We start from the raw sequence: 26,099 nt of genomic DNA, 5'->3' as shown, positions 1-26,099 counted from the left end.
GCCCACCTCCCCTTCCACTACACCTTACAAGAACTCACTTTGTTCCTGTCTCCAGGAGCACATGGTGCAACCCCAACTTGGCATATGCTCCTTTGGGTTATTGATAGAAGTCAATGAAAAGTATAAGACTGGAAAACAACTCTTCATGCTATACTCTGTGGGATTGATGCAGATGTTTTAAATTGCTTTTTAAGAACTTGAAAGTGTTAGAAATCCTCCCATAAACCTCTTATAATATGCAACAATGTATTTGCTATGAAGTCACTCTTTTGGTAATTATTTCTTGAGCACCAACTATGTGCCAAGCCCTGAGAATAGGGCTGGGAATAAGACACATCCTGCCATCACCAAGACAGACCTTCTTTTTTTTATTTTATTTATTCATGAGAGACACAGAGAGACAGGCAGAGACATAGGAAGAGGGAGAAGCAGGCTTTCTGCAGGGAGCCTGATGCAGGACTCAGTTTCAGGACCCCAGGATCATGATCTGAGCCAAAGACAGATGCTCAACCACTGAGCCACCCAGGTGCCCCCACCAACACAGATCTTCTAAGGATTGCTTGCTGCTTCTCATAAAAATCCAATTGCCTATTTCATTTCACTGTTAGGGTCAAAAGTCAAAAATGATGAAGTAGAAGAAGATGAAAATAGTGGCAGTGGGAGGAATAAAAGTAACAGGAGAAAAAAGGAACAGTAACTTACAAAAAGCTGCCTTTGAGCCATTTCACACTTGGGCTCAATAAGCACTTATGGAGGTACCCTTCTGTGCAAAGTGGTGTGATGACCACAAGGACAACTGAACACTGTGCCAACAGACAAGATGGGGGGAGATGGGAGGCGGCTATGTGGAAATGCTAACTAAATAAAAGGCAGCATATGAAATAAGAGCTGTCTTACAAGATTAGAACAACAGAGAAGGATTCTCAGAGAAGGTGAACTTTGCAGCCAGATCCTGGTATGGCTTGTCCCAGATGGAGAAGGTGGTTCATCCCAGTATAAAGAAAGAATGTGAACTAAGATGCTAAGGCACAGAAGTGCATGGCACATACAGAGAGAATGGTGAGTGACCATCTGAACCAGGTAACAAGGTGCTTGGGGTGAGGATGAAGTGCCAGGTGAGGCTGAAAAGCTGGGTCAAGACAACTTGAATGCAAAGGAGTTTGAAATTTATTTTTTAGATCTCAAGGAGTCACATAAACACACTGAGGGTGCAGGATAGTAGAAGAATACGAGTGATTATAGTAATACAACTAACACCAAAAGGGTGACAAATGACTAGGCCTCTGCTAAAGCAACTACAGTGAGAATATAAGGGAGATGCTCACCTGTCCTCCATCCTTTCTCTTAGTTCAATATGCCGAGACCCACTGTGCCCAGAGGAGCCACTAAGAGATGATGTGGAGGGAGAGGAGACCTGAGTTGATGATTGACCAGATGTTGGGTTTCAAGACCAAAGCTGCCCCTGAGTTAGTGCTTCCTCAAATTTCATACCCAGGCAGCTCACTTGCCTCACCCTAGCCCCAGCTCTGTCTAAGACTAGCTGTTCAGGATAATGCAGCACCATTTTTCAGGAGAGAGCCCAGAAGACCTGGTGTGAGGAAGGAAGATAAATAAGCTGGGTTTGGTGCCCACCATTTTTTTATGGTTACTAGATACAGAAGAGGATCTTTCTTTCCATGTGTGCTTTCTAATCGACAGCCTTTAGGATCAAGTTTCCTGTAAATGGCGTCACTGTGTAGAATTAATTAACCTTCCTCCCTATCTACATTTGCAGTGTTTTCCTTCTTCCTGTTGGCCCAGAATTCCTTTCAAAAGCAGCTGCTCATTAGGAGGATCTGAGGATGAATTCAATTTGTTGGCAGTGGTGGAGAATATTTCCTGAGGAGACTCCTGCCTTTACGAAATTATAGGTGTGGACATAGAATTTTACCAAATGGGCACGAGGAACATAATATCAGTCAAGATGATATTAGAGGTGATGGATACAACATGAGGATCCAAATAACAGGTAAGAAGAGGACCAAGAACAGAATCTCCCAGGGACCCAAAGTGAGTGTGATCCTGAAAGCTGTGAATAGTACAAAATTTGTACAGCCTATGGATGAGCTGAACCACCAGAGGGTAGATAGATACAAAAGCTGTGGTATGCTTTATGGATCATTTCAGGAATAAAAGAAGTAGAATAGTTCATACATCTCTGCTCTTTCCCCACCTATGTTAGTTTCCTGGGGTTGCCTTAACAAAATGCCAAAAACTGAATGACTTAACACAACAGAAATTTACTCTCTCCCTATTCTAGAGCCTAGAAATCCCAAATTAAGGTGTTGGCAGGGCCAGATTCTCTCTGACTGCTGTAGGGGAACCCTTCCTTACCTCCCCTAGCTTCTGGTTGTTGCCAGCACTGTGTAGTGCTCTTTGGCTAGTAGATGTCTCATTCTAGGCACATGGCCATCTCCCCACCCCACCGCCGCCTGTGTATCTTCACGTGGCCTTCCCTCTCTATCCAGATTGCCTCTTTTTACAAGGATAGCAATCATATTGGATTAAGGCCCACCCTCGTGGCCTCACTATAATTTGATGGTCTCTGTAAAAGACCCTATTTCCAAATAAGGTCATATTCTGAGGTACTGGGGTTCAGGACTTTAGCATATCTTTTTTGGCAAGACACAATTCAACTCATAACACCACCCCAGGCTTCACATCAGCCCTTATGCCATTGTGTAGACTTTTCCTCCTGTGTAGAGCCCAGAACTGTTTCTCCTCCTATTCCCCACTAGGGAATTACTGCTGAGAAGTGGAACTGCTCCTCCCTTACTCAAGGTCCTTGAGTGTGACTGAGCACTGGATCTTGCTTCTCTATTACAGGATTCCAGCAACTACCACACTGTCCTTGAAGAGAGCAGCTCCCAACACCCAAACTCTAGCACTTTCATCAGAGTATAGAGAAGCAGGTGGGGGATTTAAAGAGCCACCATTGGTGATTTGGTGTTAGCCAGTGTAGTAATGACTTCTTGCTCTGCTGATCCAGGCAAAAGGGCTATTTGCCTTCATACTCCAACCTGCCTCTCTACTGCTTTATATTGGCACCATCTTCAAGCTCCTAAAAATGATTTTTTTTCTTTTTTGCTTTTCTTTAGTTTAATACACTCAATGTCCAGAATTAGTTTGGCTGGCCACTTTTTCTGTGACAGATAAATTGAAATGAATTGTTTCATATCCTGCGCCACAGGATTCCTTCTAAAGGAAATCTGCTGGAATGAGCTCTTCCTGGTTGTTCAACAGAGTTTTTCAAGTAGAAATTAAAGGACACTACATAGGGACACAAGAAACTAAAGCATTAAACTCATTGGTAAAGTAGATTTTATTTTTTATTTTTTTTATTTTTTTTTAATTTTTTTTATTTATTTATGATAGTCATACAGAGAGAGAGAGAGAGGCAGAGACACAGGCAGAGGGAGAAGCAGGCTCCATGCACAGGGAGCCCAATGTGGGATTCGATCCCGGGTCTCCAGGATCGCGCCCTGGGCCAAAGGCAGGCGCCAAACCGCTGCGCCACCCAGGGATCCCCGGTAAAGTAGATTTTAAATCAAAAGTTGTATTTAGAGCCAAAGAAAGTGATTATATAATGATGAAAGGGTTGATCCAATGGGGACATATAACAATTGTAAAAATATATGCATCAAACATCAGACTACCTAAGTATGCAAGACAAATATTGACATATCTGAAAGTCTAAACTGACAGCAAACAATAATAGTAGGAGATTTCACTACCCCACACTCAATGATAGAACATCTAGACAGAAGGATTGAAAGAAACAAGGGACTTGAACAACTCTATAGACCAAATAGACCTAAGAGACATTCAGAACTTTTCACCCAACAACCAAAGAATAAATAATCTTCTCAGTGCACACAGAACATTCTCCATGATAGAACACATGTTTGCTGACAAAACAAGTCTCAACAAATTTAAGAAGATACAAGTTATACCATGTATCTTTTCTGATCACAGTGGAATGAAACTAGAAATCACTAAAACAAGAAAATGGGAAAATTCACAAATATGGGAAGCTAAATAATAGACTCCTGTAATAATCACTGGGTGGAAGAGGAAATCAAAAGGGAATCTTTTTAAAGATTTTTATTTATTTATTCACAAGTGACACAGAGAGAGAGGCAGAGACATAGGCAGAAGGAGAAGCAGGCTCTGCAGAGAACCTAATGTAAGGCTCAATTCCAGGATCCAGGATCACATCCTGAGCCAAAGGCAGACACTCAACCACTGACCCACCCAGGTGCCCCAATGGCTCAGCTTTAATTCATCATGGGAACAAATTCTATGGTAAAGAAACTATATGTAAATATAAATATAAATATAAATATATAAATATAAATATAAATATAAATATATAAATATATAAAAAAATATATATATATCTCCCGGAAAAAAATGAAATAGGAAATATGCTCCTCATTATAAAGATAGGTTAGCAAAATGAATTAAACAATAGCATCAAAAAGATTATATTCTGAGGTGCCTGAGTGACTCAGTTGGTTAAGTGTACAACTCTTGGTTTCAGCTCAGGTCATGATCTCAGAGTCGTGAGATCAAACCTCTCGACCTGCTCTGCACTCAGCATGGAATCTGCTTAAGATTCTCTCTCTCCCTCTGCACCCCCTCTCTGTCGAATAAATAAGTCAATCTTTTTTTAAAAAAAAAAAAGGTCATATTCTATGGCCAAGTGGAATTTATTCCTGGGATACAAGTTTGGTTTGACATACACAAATCAATGTGATATACCACGTTAACAGAATGAAATATAAAAAAATCATATGATTTTCTCAGAGGCAGAAAAAACATTTGATAAAAATCAACATCCATTCATGATAAATATACTTTAAAATAAGCATAAAAGGAAATTTTCTCAACATAATAAAAGCCACTTATGAAAAGCCCACAGCTAACCTTATGATCAATGGGGGAAACTGAAAGCTTTTCCTCTAGGATATGATACAAGGAGAGGATACCTTTTCTAACCACTTCTACTCCAGATAATACTGGAAGTACTAGCAAGAGCAATCAGACAAGAAAAGATATGAAAGGCATCCGAATCAGAAAGGAAGAAGTAAAATTATCTCTATTTGCAGATGACATGATCCTATATGTAGAAAACTCTAAAGACTCCACACATAGAAAAAACTGTTAGAACAGTAAAGTTTCAGGATATGAAACCAACGTACAAAAATCAGTTGCATTTCTTTACACCGCTATTCATCTATCCAAAAAAGAAATCAAGAAAAAAAGTCCCACTTATGATAGCATTGAAAGGAATGAAATACGTAGGAATAAATTTAACCAAGGAGGTAATAGATCTTTATATACTTAAAACTATAAGACATTGATTAAAGAAATTGAAGAAGACACAAATGAAAAAATATTCTATGTTCACAGATTGGAAGAATTAATATTTTTATTTATTATAATTTATGTATTTATTCATGAGCAACACAGAGAAAAGGGCAGAGACATAGGCAGAGGGAGAAGCAGGCTCCCTACCAAGAGCCTGATCCAGGACTCCATCCTAGAACCTTGAGATCACAACCTGATCCAAAGGCAGAAACTCATCAGTGAGCCACCCAGGCGCCCTAAATTAATATTTTTAAATGTCCATACTACATAAAATGATATACAAATTCATTGCAATCCTATAAAAGTTCCAATGGCATTTTCACAGAAATAAAAAAAGCAATTCTAAAATTCATATTTTAGAAAGACCCTGATTAACCAAAGCAATCTTGAGAAAGAAGAACAAAGTTGAAGGAATGATACGTCCTGACTTCAGATTATATTACAAAGCTATGGTAATCCAAATAGGATAGTACTGGCATAAAAACAGACACATAGATCAATGGAACAGAATAGAGCACTCAGAAGTAAATTGAAGCATATGATTAACTATTGACAAGGGCACCAAGAATATGCAGTGAGGAAAGGAGGTTCTCTTCAATAAATGGTGCCAGGAAAACTGGATATCCATATGGAAAACAATGAAATTGGACCCTGATACCATATATAAAAATTAGTTCAAAATGGGCTATAGACTTAAACATAAGACTGAAACCATAAAATTCATAAAAGAAAACTGGGGAAAAGCTCCTTGACATTGGCCTTTACAACAATTTTTTGGATATGACACCGAAAACTTGGGCAACAAAAGCAAAAACAAACAAGTGGGACTACATCAAACTAAAAACCTTCTGCTCAGCAAAGGAAACAATACACAAAATGGAAAGGCAGCCTATGGCCTGGGGGAAAATGTCTGAATGGCAAGCTCACCTGACTCCTGCACTGGGCAGTGCTCTAAACACAGGGAAGCAGAACAGGTGTGAGTCTGAAGGGCAGGCCAGGCTGGCAGAGAGAGAGGGTCTAGGCCAGGCCTTCTTGGTTCCCTTTTTAGAATCACTGGAACAAAGGAATAGCATTGTGTGGAGAGGGCCTTCTGATGGGACTGAAGCTTTCAGAGAAAGGAGGCAGCCAGCCCTCCAACACTGTCAGGGAAAAAGTCCAGGTATTAAGAACTTTTTGCTGTTCTTTTTTTTTAAGATTTATTTATTCATTTGAGAGAGAGAGAGAGGATGAGTGGGAGGAGCAGAGGGAGAGGGAGAAAGAATCTCAAGCAGACTCTGCACTGAGCACAGAGCTGAATCCAGGGCTCAATCTCCTGACTTTGAGATTATGACCTGAGCTGAAATCCAGAGTTGGAAGATTAACCAACTATGCCCCCGCCACAGGCAACCCCCTTTTTGCTGTTCTTTTAACTATCACAGAAAATTATTCTAGGCTCTGTATTCAAAAGGTAACCTTGAAAACTAAAAACTAAATGTTTCCAGTGAGTCTGATGAGGCTTTCCCCAACACACACACACACACACACACACACACACACACACACACACACCAGAGCCTGTACACTTGTCATAAACTTCAGTTATCTGTATTTTCTTTCTGATACTCACATATTAATGGTTCAACACAAAACAGCACCTCGGCGTGTAAATTCTTATCTGGACAAATTGTCCAATGAATGTGATGCATCCAGTCTGAGATAACTAAAAATTGAAATAGGCAGTATTATGATTTCTCATATGGCACTCATCAAATTACCCAGAAATCCTGCAGTACTTGTTATGCTCCAAATACATTTTTTCGAAAGTGCTCTGATTATAAACAAATCTACCACACTATAATCTCTTGGTGGCAAATTATTCCCATCTTCCTTTTTGCTTAATAGAATGTAGCCCATGGCTTTCTGTTTCCCCTAAGTGGGAGAGAACACCCAGATGCTGGCTACCATGAAGTATATTCCCAACTAAGGAAATGGAGCTTTCTTCAGGGACTCTATTATATTCTGTTAGGTTATCTGTGCGAACCCATTTGGGTGCCCCATTTGGGTAGGATCTTTAGCCTTCATTGGAAAGAGCAGTGCTAAACTAAGAGCATTTCCTCCTGCTCTTATAGGGTTTCTTAATAGGTAAAGTACATTCGTGTTTTTTCATTTTTACAAACATTTTCCTTATTTTTAATTTTCTTTAATTTCTAAATTGGTTATATTAAATGTACTTAGCCAATTGACTAATATATATATGTTAGCTATCCAGTTTATTAGTTAATAGATTATTTTAAACCAATTATTTTAAGGCTATTAAAATGAAACCTTTTAGCAATAATATAGCATCATCGAGTCAGACCCTATGCTAGTCTCTTTACAAACATTTGAATCCTCAGAGTTTCAAAATTCTACATGAGAGACAGAACATGAGAGACTCCTAACTCTGGGAAACGAACTAGGGGTGACTGGGTGACGGGCACTGAGGGGGGCACTTGATGGGATGAGCACTGGGTGTTATTCTATATGTTGGCAAATTGAACACCAATAAAAATAAATTTATCAAGTGAAAAAAAATTCCACATGATTAATATTTTCATAATTCTTGTCCAAAGGAAGAAACTAAAACTAAAGATGTTTAAATAACTGGCACAAGTTTACACAACTAGTATGTGATAAAGCAAGGACTTGGAACTCTTTTTGTCTGATTTTGAGGCCATGGCTCTTTTTTTAAAAAACGATTTTACTTATTTATTCATGAGAGACACAGAGAGAGAGGCAGAGACATAGGCAGAGGGAGAAGCAGGCTCCCTGCAGGGATCCAGGATCCCAGGACTCCAGGATCACACCCTGGGCTGAAGGCAGCGCTAAACCTCTGAGCCACCCGGGCTGCCCTGGAGGCCATGGCTCTTACTGAGCCATACTGCTTTTCCTTGTTTCTCTGCCCCTCTCCCTACGATCTCTAGCTCAGGAGTAGTGCTGCCTCAGCAAGACTATTTGGTTGCTAGTAAGGAAAAAACCCACTGAAGTATATGAACCATAAATGGGCATTTATTGGAAGAACATAGGGAGTCTAAAGAATTAACTGCAAAGGATTGAGTATTTTCCTAAACACACAATTTTGCTGCTTTGACCTTTGTGGTTAAAGATGGAAGTACTTAAGTTCAGGCATTACCTAACAACTCGAGCATCAATAGAGGCAAAGAAGAAAGTGCCAGAAATCTGAAAGAGCTCTATACCACCACTTAATTTTACATACACATTCATCCTGAACCAGAATCCACATCTGTATTGCAACAGAAAAAGAAATCCTAACAGTTGGAGCCATGGTGACAATTCAGTCTTCAATTTCGGAAGCTCATTCATCTAGCAGAACTGAGAGTTCAGAGTTCTCATTAACTTTGAAATCATGGTTAAGTAAGAGTTACCTTTTTTTTTTTTTTTACTTATTATTTTTTAAGAGTTACCATTTTAAAAATAATAATTAATAATTCTATATAATGAAATTCACCTGGAACCAAACTTTAACTATATACAATTTAATTTGGTGATTCAAAATGTCCTCAAGGTCTTGTAATAGTAATGATGATTAAAGCCACCATGAATGTCAGTTCTTGCCATACATGCCGATAAAGAAAAGCGCTGTGAGACCTTGAGGAAGTTGCCTATTTCTTCTAGTATTTTTTTTCTAATAAATCATGAACTGCAGTAGATTTTAAATTACATATTTTTAAAAATTCTGAATACATGAATCTTCCCTATTATCCATTTCAACAATATCTTAAGCATCTGTTGTGTGTGAATTGCTGTGTTGGGTGCTATAAGAGATTCACAAATGAGTAAAATACTGTCCCCACTTTTTTAAAGAGTTCATAGTATAGAGATAATAGCAACAAGTAAATTTATGGAGTGGCTCATCTTGTTCCTGGCATTGTTTTAAACACTTTATATTAATTTATTTAATTCTCATGAATACCTTACAATGAAGGCCCCATTTTACAGATGAGAACATCGAGGCAGAAAGGTTACAAAGCTATTTACTAAGGAGGTATTATACAGAAAAACTATAAGACCACTCAGCCTAGGATAATTGCCACCCATGAAAAGTTTGAACAAAGTGCTTCAGAGATCTGAGATTATTGGGATCAAGGAAGACCTTATGGATGAGACCACTTTTGAGATGGGCTGACAATGTCAGTGTAATTTCAATAGGCAGAGAACCACCTGCAACAACAGACTCTGATTTTCAACACGTTGAATTTGACATGTGGCAGCACAGCCAGACAAGAATGCTTAGTCTACAAGACTAAGACTTAGGGAAGAGGTTGGGCAAGAGATACATACTGAGAGTTATTCACATAGATTCAACTCTGTCAAGAAAGGAGTTTAGCGAGCATGAAGAAAAGACCAAGGATGGAGCCCAGGTGAAACATCCCCTCATGGCTTACAGGAGAAAAGGGACAAGGAGCCAGTGAAGGAAGTGAAGAGGGAACGGCCAGAACCAATTAGGAAGTAAATGTCTAGGGATGGGGGCGGGGGGACACTGGGTGATGGTGTCGAATCCTTCAGGAGAGAAGATGGGTGCCAACAGGCCTTGAGAAAAGACCAATAGAAGATGAAGAAGAGGAAATTAAGAATTCAGAGTGAAGGGATGCATGACCGCCCAGATGTAGACCACATTTTTTAAGAAGTTGGTAATGAAGGGAAGCAGAGAGGGAGGGTGCCAGTAGGGTTCAGTAAAGATGCTCAGGCAAAAGTTCTGAGGAACGCATGAGGTGAGGGGGAGCTGATTGAGAAAGGTCCTTGAGGGGGTGGGAAGGAATGGGATTGAGAGCTGCAATGACTTACTTATATTTTTATTTTCCAAATGAGTCTGGAAAATCTCAACTGCATCCATATATGGAAAGAACAGTCAGCCAGTGTTATCTGACATTTTCTAAATTTGCTAAAGACCAAAAAAGAGAGAGAAGACAGATTTTTAAGTCAAATGGAGAGCTTACCTACTCCCGTGATCTTTACTGAATCATTTTCAGATGAATCATCGTATCTAAAACACTTTTTGGAAATAATTACATTGATTAAAATAAGGAAAATAAGTATACTGCTACTTAAAGATCTTGAGTGCTGGAAATATCTATAAGAAATGCTAAGTGAAAAAAAAAAAAGAAATGCTAAGTGAGCATTAACAATCATCCTTGCTACCTTTCTTTTTTTAAAAAAAAGATTTTATTTGTTTATTTGACACACACAGAGAGAGAGAGAGAGAGAGAGAGAGAGCACAAGGAGGGGGAGCAGCCCGCAGAGGGAGAGGGAGAAGCAAGCTCCCCACCAAGGAGGGAGCCTGATAGGAGTCTCGATCCCAAGACCGTGAAATCATGACCCAAGCTGAAGGCAGACATCCAACCAACTGAACCACCCAGATGCCCCACCCCACCTTGCTACCTTTCTAAATGAGGATGCCCCCTAAAGCATCAGTGACTTAAGATAATAATAAAGACATTCTTGCTTTATTGGCATTGTTGTTTCAGGCCCAATTTCATTTCTGATTACTCTACAGATGCTCACTTGAGAAAATTACAATGCCTGTAATTGATAATGATATTCCATCCTACCATGAAGTGTTACCTTAGGCAGAAATAAACTGAACCACCAAGTAGCTGCCAACAGGGAGCAGCTTAATCTGTTCTCCATCAACATTCTCACAGCAGCATTGCCCGAGCATCAAATCCAAACTCCTGAGTTTGGATTTCAAGGCCCTTTGTGGTAAAAACACAACCCAAATTTCTGCATGCACCTTTCCTCTCCATGCACCCCATGCTTATCAGCCACACCTCCGTGACCTTGCTGACATCCTGACCCACCCCAGCCCTAACTCTGTGCCCTGGTGGTGTAGTCTTGAGGTGGTTCTGGGAGACCTGACTGTGTCGCAGACCTGGAGTCAGGAGATTGTTCTGTCGTTGTGCTAAGGTTATCCCCAAGACGACTGACTCTCTCATCATCATGTGATTTTCTGAAAAAATTGGATCATCCTAATAATCACCCTGGAGAATTATGATAAAGACTACATAACTCGTGGAAGCAGTTCTAAAATGTACATTTTATAAAAAGCACACAATGCTTTGGAGGTGTGGTACCCCCCTACACTGTACAGGAATTACATCTGGTTATGAACTGTCCTTCAAACCTTCCCCTTTCCTCCCAATTTCAAGGCCATTTTCTGAAGAATGGGGGCCATATCTTACCCATGTGTTTAGTTGAAGCACCGATGAGAGTATTGGTATGTGACAAAGTCTAACTGATCTGGATTGATCAGAGAAAGTGAGCTTTTAGGGATAATGCAAAGAAAGGAGAATCTTTTGAGGTTGGCAGCTGACATCTCCAGATTCCTACCTCCACTCTCTCCTGTTCCCCTTCTTCTTTCAATTTCTTCTTTTTGTCTTGTCTTTCTCTGAACTCTGTTTTCCCTTCACTAAGAGAATAGCAAAAGAAGCCTCACTCCTTCTCATGGCTCAGGTCTCCATTCTTCAGAGAGTCCCTCCCTGGTGCCACCTAAAGGTCTCTGTTGTATGCTCTCAGGGCTCAGCACAATGTCCAGCACATAGCAGGTACACAACTAATCCGTGAACCAATGAGTCTGATGCCGGCACACGTGTGACCATGGCTTTCTCTGGTGCCTGGCAGGCTTCTTTCCCTCCATGCCAACATTTGTCCTCAGAACCCTCACTGAGTGCTCCAGGCAGCCACTGCTGTCCAACATAAACAACCTGGAAATGAAACCAGTTTCCAACCTTTGGGACAGCAACACTTGATTTAATTACAATAATTTTCACAAAAGGTTGAATGACTGAGAGGTTTAAGGAAGGTGAGGGATGCAGAAAGGACATTAGCATTTTTATTTCAGAAGAAATGCTTTTTATTTTCCATCTAGTAGAAGGAAAAGAAAGGAAATAGCATGGGGTCTGTGGTAAGAACATCGTTATTCTGCTGAAGCTTCGTAATTCCAGTGTGTAAAACTCCACTTTACAAATGAAGAAGGGAGATTAAGAGGTTAAACTACCTAAACTAATCTAAAACCATTAGCAAATGACACGATCAGTATTTTGATCAAAATCTGTCTGGCCCCAAGAAATCGCTGACTATAGAGGAAAACAAATAGTCAAGAGACAAATTTGAAAAGGAGAACTCTTACTCAAGAGTTGTTCCAAAGACCATTGTGGTCTGCCCATAGTATAACTTGATCACGGGCACTAATCCATCTATTTGCTTCTCTAACAATCTGACATTACATAGGGGACTTGTTCTTCCTGCCACTTTGCCACAAATGACTGTGATGGAGGCACAGAAGCTGAGATTTATAGCCTAACTATGAGACAGGCACTTTAAAAGCCATGTGAAGTCCAAGGGGGTAGAGAATCTTTGTCTAATGTATAATCTCTTAGAGACCTAGGCATAGAGTCAATGAGAAGGCTTAAATAGGAGAGAACCTACCAATATAGAGGAGGACCAAGACATCCTTCCTATTCAATGCTAAAAGTTTCACTGATTTCTTTGCAACCCATAGGAAAAGCCCACCCAACCAGTTGGTTTGGGCCTAATGTTGCAGCTAATAAATATTAGTCTGGAGAACATATGCATGGCTGACATTCCATTGGTGATCCTCCAGCTATTTTGAAGACTCTTCTTTCCTGCCAACTCCACAGAAGCTGGAAATCCAGACACTCAACTGTCCTAAACTCCCTTTCATGAGTAGTCTTGTGACCCAGCTCAGGCTGTTGAGAAATAAGTGTGTCAAAAGTACTCTGGGCAGATTTCCTTCCTGATGAAAGGACAGGGGGCTTCTACATGTCTCTCCTTTCCAATTCTTCCTAATTTGTACCAGTGCATGATGTCTAGGGTTATGATAGCCATCTGTGACCATGAAGCAACAAGCCTGAGGATGAAGCACAAATTCTAAAGATGGCAGGACATTTGACAAAAAGACCCTATTGACCAACCACTGTTGGGGAGCCAAGGTCATGTGCTAGACATTAGGCCCTGTACTTGGCACTGGTAGCGTCAAGAGTGAGGAAGACAGAGACTCAGTTTACTAGAATTCTCATTTCTCGAGGTTTGAGCACAGTCTAGTACTGAATCATCACATATCCTGAACACAAAGCACTGCAACATGCAACCACCTTCCATAAGTGAGTTGTTCGACACATCTATCAAGAATGATACCTTGACCAGGTCTAAACCAGGATCTAGACACACAACTCAGAAGTTGGGGCTGTCCTTGGAGGTACTAGATTTATGGAAAGAAGCAACAACAAGAGCAATATCATCCTCAAAGACCATGTAAACCTCAGATACTGCAGAAATTGCAACAAGCCTTAATACAGGAATATATATATATATATATATATATATATATACACATACTTTCAGGGCTCAGCACGATGTCTAGCACACAGCAGGTACACAACCAATATGCAAACCAATGAGTCTGACTATATATATATATATATATATATATATATATATATATATATATATATACCTACCTGAGTTAGGGGTCAAACTCCAGGCAGCAGTTGGGTTCTCCTGACCCTGTCAGCAGCATCAGCAGCAAAAGGTAAACAGAAACAATTGCTAACCACAACTAAAGCCAAAAATCAATTTCAGCATGAGCTTACAGAATTCAAATATGTTGTCCTGGCTACTAAGCAAAAGTCTGCCTTAAAAATATTAACTGGAACAGGGTCACCTGGCTGGCTCCCTTGGAAGACCATGCAACTCTTGATCTCTGGGTCATGAGTTGGAGCCCCACACTGAGTGTAAAGATTACTAAATAAATAAATAAACCTAAAAAAGTTAAATGGAACGTGAATGCATCTGTATTACCAAAGTAAGAAAGATGCACAAGAGAATTGAGATGTAGCTTTTGACTCAGTGAACAGCACCTATATAGCTAATAAAAGCTCAGAAAGCTTTTTTATACACTCAACTATATTAAATTTGTATATTTTCTTTATTTTTTTATTTTAAAAAGCTTTATTTTTTCTAATTACAAAGGTATACATGGTTATGGAAAAATATTTAAATACAAAAATACGGTAAAGAAAAAAGTTCACATTACCCACATAAGAGTTTCCTATTCCTGTTATAACAAATTATCATAAATTTAGAGGCTTTAAACAACACATTAATTATCTTCCCCTTCTGGTGGTCAGAAGTCCCACTGGGCTAAAATCAAGGGGTCAGCAAGGCTAGGTTTCTTCTGGAAATTTTGGAGGAGAATCTCTTTCCTTGCCATTTTCACTTTCTAGAAGCCATCTGTATTCCTTGGCTCATGGCCCTTTCTCCATCTTTAAAGGCAACGAGGCAGTGTCTTTAAATCTCTGACTCTGATACTGATTCTCCTGTCTCCCTTCTTTAGTTCTAAGGACTCATGATTACACTGACCCATCTGCATAATCTAGAATACTTTCCCTATCTCAAGGTCTATGGATTTTAACCCCAAATTCCATCTGCAACTTTAATTACCTCTTACCATGTAACATAACATAGTCACAGTTTCCAGGGATTAGGACATTTTAGGGAGGTATTATTTTACCTAACACACCCATAATTTTATTAACCAGGATAAACCACAGTGAACATTTTAGTGAACAATTCTTCCCAGGCCACTTCCCATGCAAATGCACATAGAGATCTACTTATATACATTTATTTATTATATGGATATATAAAAATTGAATATTACACCTGTCTTTTGCTACTTGCTTTTTTTTTACCTAACTTCATGGGAAATGTGTGTGTGTAAATTTCTACCCATTATTTTTAATTAAGTGCTCACTTAACTTAGTCCTTACAACAGTTCTATGAACTAAGAGCTAATATCACCACCACCATCCCTTCAGAGCAAGGATACTGGAGGGCATTCATAGATTAATTTGCTCAAGAGACACCTCATCTGGTTGATGGTAGTACTCATTTTAACTACCCTATAACCATGCTCTTCACCATATGGTGACCTGCTTTCTAGAATATGAAACACAGATGTCCCTTAGGTTATTTAAACTCAGTGTCCCACCATAAACCATTTTGGCTGTTTGTAAGTTTTTACTATTAAAACTAGAACTGAAAGAAACGAGATCATACCCATGTCCTTGGACGCACCTGTGATGATTTTTTTAAAGAACAATTCCTAGAAGTATTACTATATGCTAAGACTTCTTTTTGTATTTCCAAAATGTCCTCCACACAAGGTATAGTAAATTCACACCCCCAGTGTCAACACTTTGAATTATTATTCTTTTTAATCTTAGTAAGATGAGGAAAATGAATGTATTATTTTTTCTTTGCTAATTTCTTTAAATGTTATTTCAATATGTTTCTTGGGATTTTTTTTTTCTTTTATGAAGTGCTTGTTCATATTACTTGAGCAGGTTTCTACTTGGGATTAATAAAGTTCCCTTTGAAAAGGATGGTTTGGATTTTGTAAGGTCATCCCACATGGAAGGAACTATGAGTCAAAGTAGAAGCTGGAAATACCTCAGAAAGCATGTTCAGGAAAAAGAATGGAAATAGACATAAAAAGTCATAAAATCTGGGTGCCTGGGTGGCTCAGTGGGTGAAATGTCTGCCTTCAGCTCAGGTCATTGTCCCAGAGTCCTTGGATGGAGCCCCACATTAGGCTCCCTGCTCCACGGAGAGCCTGCTTCTCCCTCTCCCTCTGCCTCTTTCTCTGTCTCTCATGAATAAACATATAAAACCTTTTTTAAAAAGTCATAAAATCTAAAATAAATCCAGGAAGTGGGGATGCCCCCTTAAGGATTGGCCTCATTCATAAACAATGGAGAGCAATGTGGTCCAAATGAGATGATGAGTAGAAAGAATATTCTGGTAACAGTATAAAGGTTGGCTTGGGGGGAGGGAGGGCGTTGTCCAGTCTAGGTAGCTCAAGAAAAGAGGAATTTGGTCACAGGGAATGTTCTACAAGAACGATAGAAACCAAAGGAGATGAAAAGAAGGCTCCAAGGATCAGAAAGCTGTACAACCCTGTACTGTGCCCACATGCCCACACTGACTGCTGAGCAGTAGCAGAGTGCTGAAGGCACTGGCTGGCTCCCTCCGGCCTTCTCTGGAGCCACCAAAACTAGGGAAACTGCCACTCCTGGAGACTAATGTCCCACCAGTCTTGGAGGGCTAATGTCCCACCAGTGCCTCCTATTGGTGGAACTTAGGAAACCATCTAGCAAGAGTGAGAAATGCCATTTCCAGGCGTCCTGCCTCTGCCACACAGAGGAACTCACAGAAGAGCAGGGATAGATCTGAATACTAATAGACCAAATCTAGCGAAAAAGGGGACTCCGGAGAGTGTCCACGGCCAGGCTATGGCTCTCCCTGGAAGGAGACCTGGATTCCAGAACTAGTTTTGTTATTGTCATGCTATGTCTTCTCCAAGGCAGCATATAGTGTGGTGATTCAGGGCTGAGGCTCAGTGTCCTCATTTGAAAATGGGAAATAATACCTACCTCAGAAATTTTTAAAAAGTTAAATGGGTACTATAAAGGACTACAAAAGGTGCCTGGAACTTAGCATTCAACAAATGACAGCTATTGTCATTGTCACTATCTGACCTCAGTTTTGCCAACTGTAGAAACGTTACAAGAGGAGGGTTAAATCATCTTCGGTGATTTCCTGCCAGCCAGAGGAAACGGGAACTAATAGTTAACCTCAATCAGTGCCTGGCTCTGGGCTGAATTTCGGAGATGCAGAGAGAAATAAATGATATCCCTGCAGAGAAAAATAGATAATATCCCTGCCACCCAGAGCTCACCATTTGATAAGAAGACAGAGGAAAATCACTGATTCAAGGTAAAATGTGCTCACCGATAGACCAGATACAATGAGAGTTCTAGAGGAGTACAGAGATGCATTTTGCAGCATCGTGGAAAGATTTATACGGGCTCCACTTGAAATCCAAAATTATGTTCTCTGCCCGTGGGCAGATCGCTTAGTCATCCTGGCCTGTTTCCTTGGCTGGAAAAGTGGAGACCGTAGAAGAACCTGCCTCACAAAGCCGGTGTAGAGGCGCAGAGATGCCTCCAAAAGTGTGCCTCCGGGGGTCCGCGAGAAAGGGCCCGCCCGAGCTCAGAAATGCAAACGCAAAGGAGGAAAGGGCGGCGGACGCGCGGCCCCGGGCCCCAGGATCGCTTGGTGACTGCGGCCCAGGTTGGCAGAACCCGGCAGGCGCCACCCCCGCGGGCGCCCGGGGCCTCGGCGTCGCTGTCGCCCGTGGCAACCGACCGCCGGGCGCCGGGCCTGCGAGGCTGGGCGCGGGAGCCGCAGGATGGCGCTGAGCTCCGGGTCCCGAGAGCTGGGGCGCGGCGGGCGGGCGCTGCGGGCGGCGGGCGTCTCCACCGGCCCCTCCCTGCAGTGGTGCGCCCTGCCCTCCGCCCTGGGCTCCGCCGTCGCGACCGCGGCGCTGGAGCAGCTCTTGGCTGTGGGTGAGCAGCCTGCGGGCGCCGGGAGGGCCGGCGCCTCGCCGGTGGCACCTGGCGGGCACTGGGCGGGGACCTTCCCTCTCCCCAGGGAACCGGGGTGGCCCTGACTCAGGCTGAGTCCTCTCAGGCTCCTTGCGGGCGGGGGAGACGGCCCGCTGGGACCCAGGGCTCTGATCTCGGGCTCCAGCGCCACTGGAGTGACGTGGCCCAGCTCACACTAGCAACTGGCGACAAACCCGGCCGGGGGCAAAGCCTGGACTCTCAGGCCACTGCCATTTGCCTGCGACTGGGACCCCACTCGCATTCAGATTATGCATTTAATTTCAGCTTCCCCCCTTCTTTTTTTGTTGTAAGTTAACTTCCTCCAGCATCGTGCCAGGGTCAAGTGGAGAGCTTAACAGGCAAACAAGAAAGGGGGCTCTTAAGAAGCTCCGGTTGTGTTAGACAAGGACAATTAGACAAGGGTGTTTAGGAGATGCAAACGTAATGGCCTTGGATTTGGCCAGCTTAAAATGTTGCTTCAGTTACAAAGCTGAACCTGTAATCAAAACACCTGAGTGAGTTTAAGGTTAAGCTATGGTCTAATAAAGGGCATTTCTTGTTTAGCTCATAAACCATTTAAGCCAAACAACAAAGCATCTCCTTGCTCTACTATCAGCATCTCATGACTTCAAGGTAATCACACTGATTTCTATTATAATGTTACTGCTAGTTTGGGATAGTTTCTCTTTTTTCTTCTTAGATGAACTAATTTAACTTCACAATTCATGTGAGATAGGCTTGCATGAGTATTATCATGAGGAATGTTAACCACCAAAGAGACTTAAATGAGTCACTATCACTGGCCTGGTAGAGGTAGGGTCTTGAACTCTCTTCAAACTTGATCAACATGTGCATTTCATCCCAGTGCTTCTGTGCAAATATTTTTCTGCTAGTAATTTCTGGACTCCCAAAATTTTTTGTAGGAAAAAAAACTTCATTAAGCCTCTTGTGGGAGTAAGAAAATATGCAGCTCTCCAGCGTATTTGCAAGCGGAAACAGCTTGTGCTCATTCATTCCATTAGGAGAAAGGGAAGGATAACAGGCAAGGCCTGTCCCCTCCCTACTAAACACACACTTGCTTGCAAACCCAGTAACTGATTTTCACTTGGTTTGAGAGCTTAGTTGATTAAGAGAATCCAAGTTCCCAGGAACTGAGGGCAGAAATTGTTCTTTACTCTTCTGAGGGGTAAGTGTGACCATTGAAGCCAAGGACTCTCAAATCACACTTGTGTTTGAATCTGGACTCTCTCAGTGATGGGCTCTGTGACCTTGAACATATGATGTAACCTCAAAAGTCAGATTTCTCACCTGTGAAATGGGATTCATTATAAGCTCATAGTAATCAACTTAGATAATGCAATGTAAAACATGAATCCCATCAAATTTATCCCGCATATCAAGATGCAGGCCTGGAATTCATTTGGACCAAGTCTGTGTAACTCAGTGGCATCAGAGCCAATGTAAGTATAACTTCCTCTGTTCTTTCTCCTCCTCCTTTTATCCATTTTCCCCCCTTCCTTCTTTCCATTTGGTATGTATCAGGTCTTCATTACCATTGCTAACATTTCATAAGCCTGTCCTCCTCTGTGCTTCCTATTTACGGTGTGTGAGGGAAAGGAGACATCCTTCATATGTCAGTGAATCAAGAGGGCTTAGAAATTCTGCCTACCTCACACCTACCAGTTTTACAAATATTTACTTTCATCCCAGGATTAAAATATTGGCACAGAAGTAAACATAAGGGACTTTGAAACAGTTAATTAAATGAGTAGGGTTTTTTGCAAAATATTATATTTGTATATATACAACTATATATATATGAAAACATTCTTAAATCTACATTATAGGCCTGTTATATTTATTCCTTTCATAAATATTTATTGAAATTCTTGTCCTGTTCTTTATAGATTCCTTCTACCATGAGAGATGCAAAGATGGAATATCAAGAGGCGTTTGTCTTCAAGAAACATTAAATATATGCCTAAATTAGAATACTATGAACTAGGACACATGTTCAAAAGAGAGTCATATTAAGTACTATAGGAATTCAGAGAAGATAACATTTTCAGCTGAGCAGGCATTTGAGCTAGATCTAAAGGATTAAATAGGATTTGGACAAATAAATAAGAGATCTTCATTTTCTAATTTTTTTCTTTAGAACAATCACTACAAAGTGACTATTTTAAATGCAACGAAGAAGCTAGGACCTTTCTTAAGGACACTGCTATCGCTGTTAAGAAATTGGTATAGTATTATCTCTAAGAGCTATTTTTTTCAATCTTCTGCTTATTTCTTCATCAATTTTTAACTTAGCACCAACTCTGTTCAAGATACTTGAATAGATGAATAGGGAAAATGTTTATCTCAATTCACTAAGTATTTGTACCAGTGTCGATCAGCTGGGGAGTGTTGCCTGATTTTTTTGTGAAGAGCATTGTATTAAAGATCTGTGCTATGGATGAGGGAGGGCAAGCCTGCTTGGGAGAGCAATACTGGTGGTAGCGGAGCTCCATTAAGGGGTGGTCCACATGGGCAAATGTTTGACCCCAATATATAAGCCGTGCACAGTGCCCATTTACTCAGTTGTCTATAAGCAATTTCTTACATAACTGCTAAAAGACAATTTAGCACCTATTCCATTGGAGTAGATGGTGCCAGTCAGTGAAAACAACTCTGGTTATACTAACTTGGCCCCACAAAGAAATATTTAAAGAATCTCCCTCTGAAGTATCACAAGTGTGTCTCTACTTGGCCCTGGATGATGTTTACAATGCTTTCCCAGCAGGCTGAGAAGGGTGAGGTCTCTTTATTTGATTTAAAAATATCGAGTAAGAATCTACAACCTATCAAATATCTAAAAATGTAGAAATATGGCTGTAAAGGAAATGAGTTTAAATCTACAGACTGCTGAAAAAAAATTGTCTCCTTTATATTTTTCTGGGATTACATATAGTTGTGGATGTATACTACAGCATTATACTTTATAATCCCAGTTAATTGAATACATATCTGTAAACCCCAGGAGTTTGTGTGTTTGGTGCTGCCCTGTGCTTCCATGGAAACCTTCTTCTTCTTTGTTCTTTGAGTTTTGTTTTCCTCCCTGGCTTAAAAGGGTCAAAATATGCATTGTGGCTTGTTAAAGTATCTAGTATGTTAATAGATGAGCTGTTAAATCTCTTAAAGATTAATCCCTCCATCTTTTAAAACAACACATTTTCACAATTCTGAAAGCACTGCATGTTTACCCTGAATATTTCTTTAAATAGACAAGTAAAAAGAGGGAAATAAAAACCACCATGATCCCAGCACCCTAAAATAATCATAATTAACTCCTTGATGAATGTCTTTCCTACTTTCAGGGAATAGATGATGCTTGTATTGAATTTTATTTTTTAATAGAAAAGTGATCACACTATATATACAATTATGTAATCAGCTTTTTATTGCTCATAAAATATAATGGCCATTTCTCAGATCATAAAAGAACTATAGCCATCATGACAATTTATTTAAGAGATGATTTATCTATTTTTTCCACTAACAGATTTTTGGATGGTTTTCTTTTTTTTTTCCTTCAAAATAAGCCCCACCAAAAAACAAAGCACAGAAATCCCCACCAGACTATTTGTTTGGATTTGTGGGTATGTATAAAAAATATTGTTCTGTATACCTAAGCATATTTTTATTGGCATTTTCCATTCTTTAATTAAGCAGATTTTTCTCTCAGCATTACCTTTTTTGTTGGAGTCTCTTCTTTTAAATTGATTGAAATTGCATACAAGAAACATAAGAAAAGATGATTTCTGAGAAGAAATTCAGCAGAGATTAAAAAGACAAATTAACAATGACATCTTAAAAACTGATTATAGAAGAGCAATTTTTCACACTTTCTATTCCAAATAAAAATAAGAGCAGAAGGTGTTGAATGGAAATCAAAGTTTGATTGCTGAAAACATTTATAATAGTGCATTGCTTAGGAAATCAATTTTATTAGTTTAATGCCTTAACTTTTTGAATATGTAATTTAAATTTTCAGGAAGAAATGAGAAAAGCCACAATTGATCGCCTGGAAATTGAAAGCATGGAACTCAGCAGACTATATTTTCTGCTGGAAACTCTTCCCAGTAGCATTGGCAGAGAATTGGAAGGTACTTTTAAGATGATCAACCATAGAAATTTAGTTTATCTTGTAAGAAAATAGAGCCTACTACTTGTAATAAGTTTAATAGTTCATGTCAAAATAGCTAGAAAGAATACACAACACAAACACAGATCCATAATAATTTTCCCTTACATTTTAGGTGGAAATGATATTGATATATATATACACAACTTGAATTTATACAATTTAGTTGCTAAATAGACTAATGATACATAGATCAGCCCATTCCAAATTGGTATTTATCCAATTTAATCAGGCACTTTGATTCAGCTAAACCAGCATTCTGCTTTCTGTCCCTGTAAGTTTGGGGATTATAGATACCTCATATAAGTGGAATCATATAATACTTGTCCTTTTGTGACTGGCTACATTTCACTTGGCAGGTCTTCAGGGTTCATCCATGTTGTACCATGTGTCAGAATTTTCCTTCATTTTAAGGCCAAACTATATTCCATTGTATGTGTATACCATGTTTTGTTTATCTATTCATCCACTGATGGACCCTTGGGTTGTTTCTACTGTGAACAAAGCTGTTATAAACATGGTGGTACAAGTATCGTTTGGGTCCCTGCTTCCCAGTACTTTTGGGCATATACACAGAGGAAATTGCTGAATTATATGGTGATATGGGACTTTAAGTTTTGAGAAACTGCCATACTGTTTTCTATTTTTTAAAAAATATTTGAGAGAGAGAGAACATGAATGAGGGGGTGGTTGTTGAACAGAGGGAAAAAAATCACCCTCCCCACTGAGCGGGTAGCCAGACATGGTGCTGGATCTAGGACTGTGAGATCAGGGCCTGAGCTGAAGTGAGGCACTTAACCAACTGAGCAACACAGGCACCCCTGCCATACTGTTTTCCATAGTGGCTGCAGTATTTTACATTCCACCTACAATGCACAAGGACCCTAATCTCTTCACGTTCTTGTCAACATTTGTTCTTTTGTGTTCTTTTTGGTTTTTTAAATATAGCCATCCCAGTGGGTGTGAATTGGTATCGTGGTTTTGATTTGCATTTCCCAAATGACTAGTGACATTGCGCATTTTTTCATTGCTTATTGGTAATCTGCTTACCTTCTTTGAAGAAGTATCTATTCAGGTCCTTTGTTCATCTTTTAACTAGGTTGTTTGTTGTTACTGAGTTGTGGGAATTCTTCCTCATATAGTCTGGATGTTAACCTTTTATCAGATATGTGACCTTCAAGTATTTTGACCCATTCCATGGTTTGTCTTTTCACTCTGTTGATATTGCCTTTTGATGTACAAAAGTTTTAAATTTTGATGTCAGTCCAGTTCATCTATATTTTCTTTTGTGGCCTGTGCTTTTGGTGTCCTATTCTAGAAATCATTGCTAAATCCAATGTCATGAAGATTTCCCCCTATGTTTTCTTCTAAGAGTTTTATAGTTTTAGCTCTTACATTTAGGTTTCTTATTCATTTTTAGTTAAATTTTATATTTGGTGTAAGGTAAGGATTCAATCATCTTCCCACCTGCCAGGAGTATTGGCTGAGGCTCACAATTCAGGTCCTCTACAGGAGTTGCCCTGGACAAGAGAGGAAGGCTTGGCACCGCCCCCTGCCCCATCATGGTACCTTCTCTCCTCAGGTGTCACCCACATTCAGGGATCAGTCACCATGAGAATACAAAGGTCCACCTCCCTTGCTCAACATAGAACAACTCCCAAGTGTCATCACAGTTCCAAAGTTTACTACCCTTTTATCTCCCCCTCCCCCACCCAGTAGTCTAAATTTAAAGCAAACCAAAGCAACAGCAACAAAACAGTTTTTAAGTCGATGTTCCACTTATCCATTTATTGCCTTGCATCTCCAAATCTACCTTCATCGCCTGCTCTATGTTAAGATTGCTGGCACTGTAATTTCCCCCTTCACCAGCTGGCACGATTTTGAGCTTTGTTAAGACAGGGTCCTAGAAAGATACTGAAAGAAAAAGGGGTTCTCTTTCTGGTACCAGAGTACTCAGCTTGGCCAGCTCTTACAGTGCACACTCCATGTTGGGCTCCTGCAGTGCCCAGAAGCTTCCTCCAGGACCCTTTGGGCAGCTTCATGGTAGATTTCCACCAGTGAGGCACCAAATTGTGACAGCTTTTCTCTGGCATTGTTTGGGTGGTTTTGCAGTAAGTTCGGAAGCATTGCAACTCCTTGTGGACAGGTCCCCTCAATTCCCCCAGAAGCCAGATTTCCATGAGTTTGACCAGCCCAGCATTTCATGAATTTCTTTGCCACCCAGTAGCCACCACCCTTTCCAATGAGGGCTGGATCTCAGGTCTGGAGGTGCTGATTCCTCACAAACTCAGCCCTTGGGGTAGTGGCTGCTCCTTATGCCTGCTGTTCCTGAATCCTTTAGAGTTCTCTTTCTCATTATGCAGTGCCTCATTACTCTCATCCTCCACTAGACTTAATAATTCTCTATGATAAAATTCCCCTATTCATAAGATTTCAATCTCCTAATTAGACACTGAGTGATACAGCCAATTATAAAACAGTATGCATGGTGTTAGTCTCATCTGGCAGGGAAAATACAACAAACTCTATATACAGGGGAAGAGAAGACTTAGAAGAATCTGTGCTGATGACAGAATTAAGAATATTTTGGCTTTTATAATCAGGAAAAGTATTTAGAAGGAAAAGAGCCTACTAGATGAAGAGGTTCTTGATACACACTGTATACTTAACCACATAAATTTCATTGATATTATGTTATACAGCTTTGCTACTCAAAGTATGGTTCTTGAATCAGCAGCATCAATGACATCTGAAAGCTTGTCTAATAAGCAGACTCTATCAGCCCACCCCAGAACCACTATATCAGAATCTGTATGTGGGGGCACCTGGGTGGCTCAGTCAGTTAAGCATCCTACTCTTGGTTTCAGCTCAGGTCATGATTTCAGGGTCCTGGCTCTTGAGCCCCATGTCAGGCTCCGCATAGAGTCTGCTTTTCCCTTTCCCCCTACTTTTCCCCTCACTCATGCACACTCTCACACTCTCTCTCTCAAAGAGATAAATAATATCTTTAAAAGAAAAGAATCTGTATTTCAATAATATCCTCAGGTGATAATATATGCATATTTGAGACCTAAAAGTCTGGGAAGCCCTGCTACAATGAGCAAAACTAACAATAACCTGGCTCTCTCAGATGGAGCTACCAGCTAGTTTCTAGAGAATTTATTGTGTAGAAATGGGTAGTCCAGTACCTTCTAAACATCAGTGTCAAAAAAAAAATCATTTTTCTATCATGCTCTGAGGTAAACCTCTGAAGTGTTCTGTGATTTGTTATGACTATCTGATTTGTTATTTGTTGATGAATACTTCGTTCTTTAACACACTGAGTTCCCCAGAAAGCAGAGCCAGAGGCTTTTACACTATTATTTGGGAGCACAATCCAAACAGGAGAAGGTTCCGGGGCGGGGGGCGGGGGGGGCTGGGGAGGAAGAGAGTGGGATAAGGAGACAAAAGCAGGGAGAAGAGAGAGCTGAGGAGGGGTACAACGTGATGCCAACTGCCGTTACATGCAACTAATTAAGTATGGAAACATGGCCCAAGACACACTGTTACATCTTCTCTGTACTGTCCAGGCAATGGCCGCTGCCTGTCATTGGTCCAGTGTTCGCCTGCCTCCCACACTTTGGGCAACACGTGCACAATGTGCATATCTAAAGAAGCCCCATGGTAGGGACAAGGGGGTCCTAGACAGGAGGTGAGAAGGGGACAGAATAAGCAGGAATGAGGTGCTGCCAGACTATGCCAGTCTGAAGTTGTTCAGAGCCCACAGAAAGCTGTCACCACAGCAGCAGCTGAAGTAAGGGAAATAATTGATAGGTAAGATTGAGAGGACCCAAAGGGGTAAGAGACTGGAACATAATTAAGACAGGAGGCACCACTGCCAATGTCATATATGCTGCGGTTACTCCTCAAACCAGATGTGTATTTACTGTGTTCTGTAACTTCTGATTCCTTCACCCCAACACCCAACATGCCTAGTCCATCTTTTTTTCTTCATT

At 40.5% G+C, this 26,099-nt stretch overlaps 1 protein-coding gene and 1 long non-coding RNA gene across 5 annotated transcripts in view; one reads left to right on the top strand and one right to left on the bottom strand.

Annotated features, from left to right (window-relative positions):
• Positions 1 to 34: 34 nt before the first annotated feature.
• Positions 35 to 17,604, bottom strand: LOC140639411 (uncharacterized). Its single transcript, XR_012036143.1, has 3 exons — positions 17,263 to 17,604; positions 7,019 to 7,111; positions 35 to 155 (listed from the first exon to the last, which is right to left on the bottom strand). It is a non-coding gene; the product is annotated as an uncharacterized lncRNA (long non-coding RNA).
• Positions 17,605 to 17,707: 103 nt separating this feature from the next.
• Positions 17,708 to 26,099, top strand: part of CCDC175 (coiled-coil domain containing 175) — a 96,634-nt gene continuing 88,242 nt past the window's right edge. For all 4 annotated transcript variants that reach the window (XM_072838771.1, XM_072838770.1, XM_072838774.1 and 1 more), the window contains exons 1-3: positions 17,708 to 17,879; positions 20,077 to 20,162; positions 21,955 to 22,066. In XM_072838771.1, coding sequence (XP_072694872.1) covers positions 17,723 to 17,879; positions 20,077 to 20,162; positions 21,955 to 22,066 — 355 coding nt within the window. In that variant the 5' untranslated portion in view covers positions 17,708 to 17,722. The remainder of the gene's footprint in view (positions 17,880 to 20,076; positions 20,163 to 21,954; positions 22,067 to 26,099) is intronic.

The sequence above is a fragment of the Canis lupus genome, chromosome 9 (assembly GCF_048164855.1).
Source record: "Canis lupus baileyi chromosome 9, mCanLup2.hap1, whole genome shotgun sequence".
Lineage (NCBI taxonomy): Eukaryota > Metazoa > Chordata > Mammalia > Carnivora > Canidae > Canis > Canis lupus.
Note: the sequence above shows the minus strand (reverse complement) of the source record. Positions and strands in the feature narration are given on the sequence as shown.